General features: G+C 42.0%; 1 protein-coding gene and 7 non-coding genes across 8 annotated transcripts; all 8 read right to left on the bottom strand.

The window, feature by feature from the left end:
* Nucleotides 1-291: 291 nt before the first annotated feature.
* Nucleotides 292-362, bottom strand: trnag-ccc (transfer RNA glycine (anticodon CCC)). The gene has a single exon. It is a non-coding gene; the product is annotated as a tRNA-Gly (tRNA).
* Nucleotides 363-692: 330 nt separating this feature from the next.
* On the bottom strand, nt 693-763 carry trnag-ccc (transfer RNA glycine (anticodon CCC)). The gene has a single exon. It is a non-coding gene; the product is annotated as a tRNA-Gly (tRNA).
* A 322-nt stretch (nt 764-1085) lies between these two features.
* Nucleotides 1086-1156, bottom strand: trnag-ccc (transfer RNA glycine (anticodon CCC)). Its single transcript has one exon. It is a non-coding gene; the product is annotated as a tRNA-Gly (tRNA).
* Nucleotides 1157-1886: 730 nt separating this feature from the next.
* trnag-ccc (transfer RNA glycine (anticodon CCC)) lies at nt 1887-1957 on the bottom strand. The gene has a single exon. It is a non-coding gene; the product is annotated as a tRNA-Gly (tRNA).
* Nucleotides 1958-2283: 326 nt separating this feature from the next.
* On the bottom strand, nt 2284-2354 carry trnag-ccc (transfer RNA glycine (anticodon CCC)). Its single transcript has one exon. It is a non-coding gene; the product is annotated as a tRNA-Gly (tRNA).
* Nucleotides 2355-2684: 330 nt separating this feature from the next.
* trnag-ccc (transfer RNA glycine (anticodon CCC)) lies at nt 2685-2755 on the bottom strand. The gene has a single exon. It is a non-coding gene; the product is annotated as a tRNA-Gly (tRNA).
* A 326-nt stretch (nt 2756-3081) lies between these two features.
* Nucleotides 3082-3152, bottom strand: trnag-ccc (transfer RNA glycine (anticodon CCC)). The gene has a single exon. It is a non-coding gene; the product is annotated as a tRNA-Gly (tRNA).
* Nucleotides 3153-8066: 4914 nt separating this feature from the next.
* Nucleotides 8067-12153, bottom strand: LOC143118499 (ferroportin). The gene is given in 8 exon segments (XM_076279555.1): nt 8067-9217; nt 9521-10154; nt 10278-10576; nt 10767-10893; nt 11057-11172; nt 11285-11444; nt 11552-11703; nt 12026-12153. Coding segments are annotated over 8 exon segments (1851 nt in total). The 5' UTR covers nt 12129-12153; the 3' UTR covers nt 8067-8957.
* Nucleotides 12154-13723: the final 1570 nt, after the last annotated feature.

Below are 13723 nucleotides of genomic sequence, written 5' to 3'. Positions count from 1 at the left end.
TATAGTTTGCTTCTCCCAAGTGGTAGAGCAGAAAAAGTTGTTTCCTAGTACATGAAGCCAATCTCACTTTTTTCAATGCCTCTTCAGTCGGTAACAGTGAAAGGTGTGGTAGATTTCTGCCGCAAGACTTTACTTGCTGTTACATTTACGGTTTAGAGCCCAATGGAGTCTGCCAAGAGACACGTTTTTTGTTCATTCATAGAGCATAAGGGTGAGTCTTTAGAAAGGTATGTTCAGACAGAACTAAAGACTTTGGAATAGACTTGTCGAAATTCCATCACTTCGAAGGTCTGCACCAGCCGGGAATCGAACCCGGGTCACAAGAATGGGAATCTTGTATGATACCACTACACTACTGGTGCCTGTCTTTGTTCTGCAGGATATGCTCTTACAAACAATCTATAGTTTGCTTCTCCCAAGTGGTAGAGCAGAAAAATTGTTTCCTAGTACATGAAGCCAATCTCACTTTTTTCAATGCCTCTTCAGTCGGTAACAGTGAAAAGTGTGGTAGATTTCTGCCGCAAGACTTTACTTGCTGTGACATTTACGGTTTAGACCCCAATGGAGTCTGCCAAGAGACACGTTTTTTTTGTTCATTCATAGAGCATAAGGGTGAGTCTTTAGAAAGGTATGTTCAGACAGAACTAAAGACTTTGGAATAGACTTGTCGAAATTCCATCACTTCGAAGGTCTGCACCAGCCGGGAATCGAACCCGGGTCACAAGAATGGGAATCTTGTATGATACCACTACACTAGTGGTGCCCGTCAAGGTTTTACAGAATATTCTTTTACGGGCAATGTATAGGGTGCTTTTCCCAAGTGATAGATCAGAAAAGTTGTTTCCTAGTAAATGAACACAATCATACTTTTTTCAATGCCTCTTCAGTCGGTAATAGTGAAAGGTGTGGTAGATTTCTGCAGTTAGTCTATACTTGCTGTGACATTTACGGTTTGCACCGCAATGGAGTCTGACATCAGACAGGGTTTTTTCATTCATAGAGCATAAGGATGAGTCTTTAGAAAGGTATGTTCAGACAGAACTAAAGACTTTCAGTCTTGTCGAAATTCCGGCAAATCAAAGGCCTGCACCAGCCGGGAATCGAACCCGGGTCACAAGAATGGGAATCTTGTATGATACCACTACACTACTGGTGCCTGTCTTTGTTCTGCAGGATATGCTTTTACAAACAATCTATAGTTTGCTTCTCCCAAGTGGTAGAGCAGAAAAAGTTGTTTCCTAGTACATGAAGCCAATCTCACTTTTTTCAATGCCTCTTCAGTCGGTAACAGTGAAAGGTGTGGTAGATTTCTGCCGCAAGACTTTACTTGCTGTTACATTTACGGTTTAGACCCCAATGGAGTCTGCCAAGAGACACGTTTTTTGTTCATTAATAGAGCATAAGGGTGAGTCTTTAGAAAGGTATGTTCAGACAGAACTAAAGACTTTGGAATAGACTTGTCGAAATTCCATCACTTCGAAGGTCTGCACCAGCCGGGAATCGAACCCGGGTCACAAGTATGGGCATCTTGTATGACACCACTACACTACTGGTGCCTGTCTTTGTTCTGCAGGATATGCTTTTACAAACAATCTATAGTTTGCTTCTCCCAAGTGGTAGAGCAGAAAAATTGTTTCCTAGTACATGAAGCCAATCTCACTTTTTTCAATGCCTCTTCAGTCGGTAACAGTGAAAAGTGTGGTAGATTTCTGCCGCAAGACTTTACTTGCTGTTACATTTACGGTTTAGACCCCAATGGAGTCTGCCAAGAGACACGTTTTTTTTGTTCATTCATAGAGCATAAGGGTGAGTCTTTAGAAAGGTATGTTCAGACAGAACTAAAGACCTTGGAATAGACTTGTCAAAATTCCATCACTTCGAAGGTCTGCACCAGACGGGAATCGAACCCGGGTCACAAGAATGGGAATCTTGTATGATACCACTACACTAGTGGTGCCCGACAAGGTTTTACAGAATATTCTTTTACGGGCAATGTATAGGGTGCTTTTCCCAAGTGATAGAGCAGAAAAGTTGTTTCCTAGTAAATGAAGACAATCATACTTTTTTCGATGCCTCTTCAGTCGGTAACAGTGAAAGGTGTGGTAGATTTCTGCAGTTAGTCTATACTTGCTGTGACATTTACGGTTTGCACCGCAATGGAGTCTGACATCAGACAGAGTTTTTTCATTCATAGAGCATAAGGATGAGTCTTTAGAAAGGTATGTTCAGACAGAACTAAAGACTTTGGAATAGACTTGTCGAAATTCCATCACTTCGAAGGTCTGCAACAGCCGGGAATCGAACCCAGGTCACAAGAATGGGAATCTTGTATGATACCACTACACTAGTGGTGCCTGTCTTTGTTCTGCAGGATATGCTTTTACAAACAATCTATAGTTTGCTTCTCTCAAGTGGTAGAGCAGAAAAATTGTTTCCTAGTACATGAAGCCAATCTCACTTTTTTCAATGCCTCTTCAGTCGGTAACAGTGAAAAGTGTGGTAGATTTCTGCCGCAAGACTTTACTTGCTGTTACATTTACGGTTTAGACCCCAATGGAGTCTGCCAAGAGACACGTTTTTTTTGTTCATTCATAGAGCATAAGGGTGAGTCTTTAGAAAGGTATGTTCAGACAGAACTAAAGACTTTGGAATAGACTTGTCAAAATTCCATCACTTCGAAGGTCTGCACCAGCCGGGAATCGAACCCGGGTCACAAGAATGGGAATCTTGTATGATACCACTACACTAGTGGTGCCCGACAAGGTTGTACAGAATATTCTTTTACGGGCAATGTATAGGGTGCTTTTCCCAAGTGATAGAGCAGAAAAGTTGTTTCCTAGTAAATGAACACAATCATACTTTTTTCAATGCCTCTTCAGTCGGTAATAGTGAAAGGTGTGGTAGATTTCTGCAGTTAGTCTATACTTGCTGTGACATTTACGGTTTGCACTGCAATGGAGTCTGACATCAGACAGGGTTTTTTCATTCATAGAGCATAAGGATGAGTCTTTAGAAAGGTATGTTCAGACAGAACTAAAGACTTTGGTACAGTCTTGTCGAAATTCCGGCAAATCAAAGGCCTGCACCTGCCGGGAATCAAACCCGGGTCACAAGAATGGGAATCTTGTATGATACCACTACACTACTGGTGCCTGTCTTTGTTCTGCAGGATATGCTTTTACAAACAATCTATAGTTTGCTTCTCCCAAGTGGTAAAGCAGAAAAATTGTTTCCTAGTACATGAAGCCAATCTCACTTTTTTCAATTCCTCTTCAGTCGGTAACAGTGAAAGGTGTGGTAGATTTCTGCCGCAAGACTTTACTTGCTGTTACATTTACGGTTTAGACCCCAATGGAGTCTGCCAAGAGACACGCAGTGGTGGACGAAGTACACAGATCCTGTACTTGAGTGAAAGTAGAGATACACATGGTCAAATGTTACTCCAGTAAAAGTAAAAGTCCTCCTTTTACATTTCCACTTGAGTGGAAGTACAAAAGTACTTGCCTTCAAATGTACTTAATTATCAAAAGTAAAAGTCTTGAAATGTGTTATGACTAATACAGTTGCATTTACTATTGTTGAAATGATTTGGCACAGACATAGGCATTCATTAAGCCTTTCTCCTCCATTCAAGGACAAAATCAGCTAATAATTGTTGTATGTAGAAAGAACTAAAAACAAACTAATGTGATATCTTATCTTAGATATTTCAAAGTAACCACATTTTTCTTTGTTGAATGCTTTACACTTTCAGACCAAATCAAGATGTTCCCTTTTGTGTTTGATAGTGTCAGATTGTCTATCATTGTCTATCATTTGCTCGATGGCATCAAGAGGCTAGTTATGATAACATCAATATTGTGAAAAGGGGTCAACAAGGTACAGTAAATAGTGGATAATAACATAGGTTATGCAACACCATTATTTAAAGCCTAGCTCGCTTCATAGAAAATATACATGTATTTGGACAGTCTTTTTTCCAAAAGGAACTTCAGCTGTACTTCTGCTGTCACAAAATGTAGTGGAGTAAAAAGTAAGATATTTGGCCTTGAAATGTACTGGAGTAAAAGTAAAAAGTTTAACAAAATTGAAATACTGAAGTAAAGTACAGATACATGAAAAAGCGACTTAAGTACAGTAATTGAGTAAATGTACTCAAGTAATGTCCACCACTGGAGACACGTTTTTTGTTCATTCATAGAGCATAAGGGTGAGTCTTTAGAAAGGTATGTTCAGACAGAACTAAAGACTTTGGAATAGACTTGTTGAAATTCAATCACTTCGAAGGTCTGCACCAGCTGGGAATCGAACCCGGGTCACAAGAATGGGAATCTTGTATGATACCACTACTCTAGTGGTGCCCAACAAGGGTTTACAGAATATTCTTTTACGGGCAATGTATAGGGTGCTTTTCCCAAGTGGTAGAGCAGAAAAGTTGTTTCCTAGTATATGAAGACAATCATACTTTTTTCGATGCCTCTTCAGTCGGTAACAGTGAAAGGTGTGGTAGATTTCTGCAGTTAGTCTATACTTGCTGTGACATTTACGGTTTGCACCGCAATGGAGTCTGACACCAGACAGGGTTTTTTTATTCATAAAGCATACATGTAAGGGTGAGCATTTAGAAATGAACGTTCAGACCTACCTAACAACTTTGGTACAGTCTGATGATTCACTGACGAGGTGGTGACAGGCACTGAGAACTGGATGAGCTTCTGATGTAGGAGCTGTAAGTCCAGAAACAGGATCCTGGCATAAGTCCCTGGGGAGTCGAGGTGGGGGGGGGGGGTCCAGCAGGGGTCCTGTTATGTTCATCAGATGGCTCAACACCAGCCTTTCAAAGGATTTCATGACCACAGACGTCAGGGCGACGGGCCTGTAGTTATTTAATCTTGTGGTGGAGGGTTTTTGGGGGACTGGGATGATGGTGGAGCTTTTGAATCAGGAGGGCAATTCACACAGCTCCAGAGACTGGTTAAAGATCTGCGTGAAGATTGGTGCCAGCAGTTCAGCACAGACACGCAGACAACAGGGGGACACACCATCAGGTCCTGGAGCATTCTTGATCTTCTGCTTCTGAAAGAGCCGTCACACATCCTGTCACAGGATTGACTGTGTTGGACACTAGATGTCGGCAAAGACAAGACTATGCACTACTTTTTGTGTGTGCTAGCTCTTTTGTCATCAGTCACATTGTCTTGCATTTAACCTGTGCCTCATTGGCTTTGTGTCACATGACCAATTTACTCATTTGGTTTGTGTATTTAAACTCTGCTCTGTGTCTCCATCCTTGCTACGTCTTTGTGAAACTCTTTGTTTTTTTGCATTTTTTCCCTTTTTGTAAAACCTTTTTCTGTTTGGATCTTCTGAGCATTGAACTTTTGATTTCTGTTCAGGAATACATTTTCAATCAACTTAATCGCTGCTTTACACTTGGGTTTTCATGTACTCAGTAGCCTAGTGGTTAGAGTTTCAGACTTATACTCCAGTGACCTGGGTTCAAGACACTGACATGTCCTTCTTGCAGATTGTTAGTGCAGGTGGGGGGAGGTGTTTGGCGGGAAACCTTTTGTGTGTGATAATGGGCGCTTTTTAAACCTTCAGTAAAAGTCGTTAAGGTCATCGTCCAGTCTGGGATTTTCTGCAGGGTGGGGGGATGGTTTCTTGTAGTCTGTGATCTGTTGCAGGCCTTTCCAAACTAATGCAGGGTCATTGGCTGAGAGGCTATTTTTTAGCTTCTCACTGTAGCTTCTTTTGGCCACCCTGATCTCCTTTGTCAGCTTGTTCCTGGTCTGCTTATATAGGTCCCGGTCCCCACTCCTGTAGGCCTCCTCTTTGGCTTGGCGTAGCTTTCTAAAATTGGGAGTGAACCCAGGTTTGCTGTTATTGCAGAAGGTCTTGGTTTGCACACAGATGTCCTCGCAAAAACTGATGTAAGATGTTACAGTATCAGTGAGGTCATTGAGATCTGTTAGCCTGGCTAACGTCATACCCTCATCTCAAATGAGACGGGGTCTGGAAACTAGGCATTCATTTTCTCGTATTTGAAACATGGTTTACGAATGCCCAGAGCCGTTTATTTATCAAATGCGTCTGTACTTAGCTCATAACGGCTTCGGTGTGTCGTCATCGTCTTGCTGCACCCTCCCCGCTCTGTGATTGGTCCCCTATCTCAGGCGAAAATTTGCTCCATGGTGTCCAGGCTGCCTTGCAGCGCGAATTAAATCGCGCGCGCAAGGCAGCATGGGAAAACCCAGGCTAGAGATCTGTAGCTGCAGCTTCAAAAAACGCTCTAGTTTGGTCAGTCAAAGCAAGCCTGCAGCTCCAGCCTTGATTCCCGTGTCCATTTCTTTACAGGCCTTGCCACAGGTTTAGACGTTTTTTGTTTCTGCCTATAGGTTCGGATGAGATGAAGCAAACAGTAGTCTGAGAGTCCTAGAGCTGCCCTGGAAACGGCGCGATAGGCATCTTTTAAAACGGTAACAATGGTCCTTTTTGGAAATTGACTTTCCATCCAATCAAAAATGAACTTTTTCCAAGTAGAGGAGCATATAAGCAGTTCAAGTCTGCATGGAAATGAAGCTTTTCCCGCTGACTGCTGAGAAGGACATAGTGAAACATATTTCTACATTACCTGCATTTAACATTTCAAATCCAGAAGTTAGACCACAATGGAATAGGTCTGCTGACTTGTTGTATGGTGATAATATAGGGGTGTATATTGGTCTACCTTTGCTATAGTACTACAGTGTGATATTGCCAATTTAATCCTGCTAATGGACTGCACCAGCCACGAATACGGGTCACAAGAATGGCAATCTTGTGTGATACCACTACACTACTGGTGCCTGAGCAGGCTGTAGGGAATATGCCTTTCCAAACAATCTAAAGGGTGCTTTTTCCATACGAAGACAAGCAACCAATGAAAACGACACCTTTGGTAAGTAGAAGAGTCTATGCACATTTTAAGTCTATATGGAAAGAAGCTTACTTTTCCCCGACAGTTAAGTAGGGGATGCTGAGATGTGAAATACCTCTCTGCAGTAACACTTGGAATGGGGAATATGATGACGGTTTTCAGTTATTTTCAGAGTACAGGGTTGAACCTTTAGAAAGGTACACTCAGGTGTCCTGAACTGTTTGAAAAGGGTGACGTTGAAACCTGAGTTTCCAATCATTCAAAGGCACAGTTGTCATGACAGTTTTGCTAGGTACACTCTGCTTTGTCTTACCTCTTTGAAATATCTTTCATCTTGACAGAAGTTATCAATGTATATGCCACAGATTTTTTTTCTGATAGTCCTTTTGTATGAGCATGTTTAGTCAGAAGAGTTACAGTGAGTCACTGGCATTAATTTTAGTGTGATAAACAATTATTTAATTGTACTTACTTACTTATTGTAATTGTTAATTATTTAAAAGTTAATTAACAGAAAGGGCCAAAATTGTGTATAAAGCAATACGATTGTAGATATATTGGCTACTATAGGGTATTTCTTCACTGCTAGCAAACATGCCAGCACCATGTAATACACATACTACTGTATCTTACAGTTAAAAATGCAGGCGTACATGTCAAAATGTGTGTAAGATAGTGCATTGATTTTGAGACAAACAAAACTGCCAGTCGATCACTTTCATCAGGTCTGTGTCAAACATAATTGCTGCTGTCATTGCAAACCAAAACTGCAGACAGAGTATTGAGCAATGTCTTTACTGAAAGCATATTTATTTTTTCACCAGCACAAGAACAATCAGATACATAAAAAGACAACCAAAAAAATAATCTATATTTGTGCTATAAAACAATAAAACCATGATGTAATGTTGGCTGGGCATTAAAAATGACCCATAGATGCAGTTGATACATTTACATACAGTAATGTGGGTGGAAGAAATGAATTAGATTTTCTTCTGATGTCTCAGTATCTGTAAATTACAGAACAAATTCTTGTTCATAATGTTTATATACAGGATATGTTATCTTGAGGTAAAAAGATGGTAATGTTTTCATTCAGAAGACCTTAAAATGCAGAAAAGTAAGAGAATATATAATCTTTTTCATGAATATACAGACTTAACATCTGAACATTTTAATCAATGATTGTTTCATTATGTACACATTCTTCAGTTTCTAAAGACAGTAGTATTATCACTGCATTTCAAAATGTGGATAAAATAATAATGTAATAATTTATCAGTTTAGGTTTCTTTGAATAATTAAAACAGTGCACTGGCATGTGGCGAACATTCTTTACTACACTAGTTTGCAAATTGGCTGTGTTTTGTTAAATATCTATAATTAATCTGCCATTAACGTTACCCATACATTCTTCAAATTTGTCATCCAAAAGTCGTTGCAAAGGACTGTACCCCATAACCAAGTCAGGAGGTTTTTTTATGATTTGCAGCTGGACGGGTTAAGCATACTCATGCCAAGTTGTCATCATCACTTCGCTACAAATTGTTTCTTGGTTACTCTTTTTGGTTAAAATTGCAGGATCCACTCTATCTGTAACCCTCTGGTATCAGAAACGCTCTACGTTAGGACGTATTAGTGTCAGTGAGATGGCAATACTCCAGGGACACATTAGCAGTACTGTGAGCTTTTCTCTGGCTGTGTGAGGCAGTGTATTTTCACCTCTGTGCCTGTTGTGACCCCCGGCTGTCAGCAGGGGGAGATGTAAACCTTCTGCATCCCCCTTCTCCTGAGTTGTGGGCTTTTTTAACACCCGGTGAGAATGTTATGAAAGCAGTGGGACTCGTGGGTAGCATGACTGGCACATGCAGTGGTCGGATGACTTGTATGTCAGCCTGAAGCGGTGTTAAGGGGCGTGACACTGTACCGTTGCACTGCAAATGCAGACTGATTGCAGAGCGCATCGTGGGACATTCATGTTGTGGGCATCACACAGACTTTTATAGCACACGGAAAATGCATGCTCGGTGGGGTATTTTTATGTGTTCGGATGCTGTTTTCTCTTTGCCTTTCGAGCATAGAGGAAGTACATAGTATGTCCTGTGGTAATGAATAAAACAGAGATAATGACAAGGATGCCGAAGTGCTGTGGTTGTGGAGCAGAGATGACCATGATGAAGTGCAGCAGATCCATTAGGTAGTTCATTGAGCTCTGGACGCCATTGACCACGCCACGTTCTGACTCACAAATGTTTTCCTGAAGAAGCTGGGTCACGGTTAGGTCGAAGGACCAGAGGCCTGTATGGGTCATGACAGGAGCACTATTACTGTGATTGTTTACAAGAAGTGAACTTTCTAAAAACTATACCTCACATTGATTCTTCACATGGTACATTTTACATTACATGATGATTTACATGATACATGCTTCAACATGGGAAACCCTTTGTTGGTATAAAGGGTTACTGAATATATTATAAAGACAGCTTCTGGCAGCCTCTCAGAACCAGGCAAAGAAATCAGGTTTAGGTTAGGTGTACCCTACATTTTTCCACAAATTGTAAACAAAGTACAGTGTAGCAAAGCATAATTTTTACTCACCAATTCGTGCCGTGATGACGCCCAGGAACAGCAAGATGATGGAGACATAGCTCTCGGGGGTGTTTCCTGACGGCATGTTTTCAAACAACACGGTGGTGTTAGTCCAGTGAATGGAGGAGCGGTCAGGCAGCAGAGGCTGGTTGCTGCCGCCCTGAAGTGGATAGGTGTGCTTCTGTCTCTGTCTTGCCATGTTGCTGGAACCGTTGGCCGACTCCGTGATGGGCATCAGCAAGCTGAGATCCATGGGGCTGCCGGGGGCGAACACTGAGCACACACAGAGAAGCAAGCAGCCCAAGTGCAGGCAGCTGGAGATGATCCCAGTGTTGACAAGGCCGTAGAGCTTGCGCAGCTTGGTGAACATGATGGTGCCCATCAGACCCGTGATGGCCGACACACCCATGAGGAGGCTGAGCAGCGAGCCGCTGATGCCCTGGGTGTAGGCGTAGCCTGTAGTGATGCAGTCAAAGCCCAGCACGGTGGTGTAGAGGAACGCCAAGCCCATGCCAGCCAGAAACACAGGCTGGCGGTAGTAGGCTTTCCAGCCCTCTTTGCAGGTGCTCAGGAACCACTGGAACTTGCGGAAGCACAGGGGCAGGTTGGTGATCTCCTTCAGGCGGAGGCTGATGCTGCAGCGCTCCTCTGCCATGTTCTTGGCCTCCCCCAATGAGCTCCCATCTTTGAGACACGAAGCACAGTCAGTCACGTCACTGTCTGCTTTTGCCCAAATGCCATGCTATGATCACATTTTAGATCTCACTCTTAACACAACAAGGGAAGTCATATTGGCCTGCTGACCTGTGGAGTTTGTCCTGTCTGCCCTCCCCTCCAAGCAGTTCTGGTCATCCTCCTCCACCGCTGGAGGTTTGATGGAGAGTTCTGGGACGATGCGGTACACTCGAGAGAGGAAGATGAATTCGACTATCAGAGACACGAGGTTCCAGCCCAAGATAAATCCACAGCCAACCACATTAGATGCCAGGGTCATGACTTGCCCCACAGCAAGTGGGGCCAGTATGTTGGTCACTTGGTCTATTCGTCGCATGGTAGCATTCATACCTGTTGCAAAAAGACGTTGGTGAGATGGTACAAAAAAAGAACAACTTATTTGAGTTTGAGTGTCTTTGGTATTATTCACATAAACACACGACTTTTCTGATGACACCGAGCTAAGTACTAATATACCTTATATGAAGTTATATTTACGACATTCAGCCAGAACAATTCTGATATTAAAAAGGCATCTCACCAGCAAGGTGTCCACGGTTGTAACCAGTGATGACCACAATCCAGTCCCTTTGGATAGCAATGGTCAGGGCTGTGCTTGCTAAATTAGCCACATCTGCCAGGATGATCACCACCGTATAACAAACTACCTTGTGTAAGTTGTGTGATGCAAGATGTTACTACACATGGCACAACACAGCAGCTATGAACAGGCAGTATATAACCACCTTAATAAACATAAACAAAAAAGGAGATACCATATGATCATTCTAAGAGAAAAGAAATGGTAGGCGAGTAATCAATCATACTTACAGTTAGCCAGCCATCCCAAATTTGCTCAATCCACTTTTTGTACGAGAACACCAGCATGAGCACAATGCTGCACACGGTCACTGAGATGTTCTGAATGAAGAGCGATGCGTGGGCCACTACAATGGACGCGAGCAGAAGAGAGTTGAGTGCATGAAGCTCATCAAAACACGTATGACCTACACTATGGCTGATCATCATGACTGAGTGGAAAACTGGAGAGTGAAGTACCCTTATTCCTTGGGTTGCGATCGACCCAATCCCCAATCATAGCTCCTAGTAGCAGCACCGAACCAGCAACTACCAAGCCAAACACGGCAGTCAGTAGCAGGTTTCGTCCATACAGTTCAATAAGGAAGACAGAAATAGCAAAGTGCCACATACGATCACCCTATCAGAAAGATAAGCACACAATTAATGACAACACATTGACTTTACATACAATCTACACACTGTAAAATGCATGTTAGTCATTGACATCAACACCTCCTCAAACACTTTTCCATGTGTACCCATCCAGAGGGACTGAGGAAGCAGGTATCACTTTCATTGCATGTTCATCTGGTGCACCAGGCTGCTTACCCACATCGACAGAGCTCCACTGACATAGATCAGAAATTTGGGGCCCCTGAGGTAGATAAGCGCTGACCCTAGAAACAAAAGAATGTCTTATTTGTCTATGGATGCTCACAACCTGTCATACAGTTCCATAGAACCCATATTCATACATCCATTTTTGTTGACAACATAATTATATACGTTGAGTGCTCTGAAATCAGAAATATGGGCTGATTTCAGTGTCAAGACCAGTAACTCTGATTAACAAAATACGGAACTGCATTCTGACTCACTTTACACTGCACATATGAGCTTGGATAGGTACACCGTTTTACAAAACCATGATTAAAGCGTGACAGTACACATTGCCTGGTTAAAAGGTTAAAAGGTTTTTCAGAGACTTGAGCAGTTCACCTGGTATACTCCTGGCCTTCTTTTTGTGTGCCTCTCGGATGTCATCAGACTCAAAGTCCACCACCACCCCTCCACATGGGGCTGCGTCAGCTCTTAGGGACATCTCCGGCTAGGGCACTGCTGGAGGTTTGGCCAGTAACAGGAATACACTCTTCACAAATGAAGCAACATTCAGTGCATGCAGGTTGGTCCCTCTGCAATAAACAGAAAGGTAAAAATCTGCATCATGACATTTTGTTTGAGCAAAGTAAACTGTTGTTGTAGTCTAATGTAATGAAGAAGAATATTGAAATGGAACTGTAAAAGGATGTTTGCAGTGGCACTTTTGTCAATAAAAACACACCTGCTTGTTTAAAGGCAAATACAACTATGTGCTTGCCCCATTCTTGAATAGCACAATTCATTTTTCTTACAACTTACAAATCACCACTAAACACTGAACACCACTAACTTATCCTAAGTTTATACCATATTTTGAGGCATTCAGCAAATACCATATCTGGTGGCATAGAGAGGCCGAACCAAAACGTAGTTGTTGATACTATATATACTCTATCTTACCATCCACAAACAATGAAGTCTCTAAACAGCAACACAGTATAGTTTTGTGCCATGGCCATATCACCTGAATGTCACTTATGGGGAAAAGCAAGCTCAAAAAGCAATTTACCTGTAATCTTGACAGCCTGTCTTAATTCTAACCCTTAGCCAGTATTCCTGGAGGTTGTTTCTTTTTCCATGTGGCCAGTGTGAAGACGCTTCTCTTTCCTGTGGGCTGGAATTCAAGCTGTAGTAGTCAGAAAGGCTTGATAACATCAGTGTGTAGTGCAAGTGCACCATTGTATGAAAGTGCCAGAAAAGCAGAATGGACTGTGGGAGAAACAAAGGCAGCCAGCATATTCCAGAGCACGTGACAGAGAGTGGACAATATCACTGTATGCCCACAAATAGGTCCACTCTGTTAGTTGTATGACTCCAACACGCATACATACACTGTGTCAGTCACACACAAACAGACATGGTACAACAGTAGCTGACATGCTGAAGTTACAGCATGTTCCCCAACTTTGAAAGAGATTGTCTGTAAAACTAACAAGATAGCGATTCACTTCCAGACTTCCCCTCTCTCACAGTACCTATGTCAAAGGGATTGGTACAAGACTTGTACTGACAAGTAAGACTTGTATTGAGATGTGCCATGTAGGCCAACATTTTAATAGCCCTGTGTGATGATTCATGTGTGAACGTTTTGGTGTTAGTGTCTAAAGGGGTGTAAAACAATATGTACACACCTCAATGTATTGTTCATCTACGTGCACATATTATTCATCTACAGGTCCGAAGTCATTGTGTGTGTTTAGCTGTGTTGGTGCATTAGTAATATGTGAGATATTAAAAGACCTGTGTAAATTGTTAAACGGGGATGATCAAGAGTAGCCTTTGACTTGCACTTCTTTTGATGGACTTGTATATAGTACTGTTTGTCTTTGATTGGCTGTAGATTCAGTTAGCAGGTCTAAACCAAATATTTTTCTCTTGATTTATGCGTGAGACAGAAATGATTAATCATTTTATCTTTAATGTATATCATTTATGTATATCTTTTGTGTTTTCAAAGATAGTGAATCATAAATAGAGCGTAGAGGAAGCAAGTCTTTTGTTTAGTTTGTCAACCAGCTGTACATATTGAATAAATAT

The sequence above is a fragment of the Alosa pseudoharengus genome, unplaced genomic scaffold (genome assembly GCF_046254945.1).
Source record: "Alosa pseudoharengus isolate Yale_2024_CS ecotype anadromous, Long Island Sound unplaced genomic scaffold, YU_APseudo_1.1 YU_APseudo_1.1_scf_12, whole genome shotgun sequence".
NCBI classification, from domain to species: domain Eukaryota; kingdom Metazoa; phylum Chordata; class Actinopteri; order Clupeiformes; family Clupeidae; genus Alosa; species Alosa pseudoharengus.
This window is presented reverse-complemented; position numbering and strand designations above follow the sequence as displayed.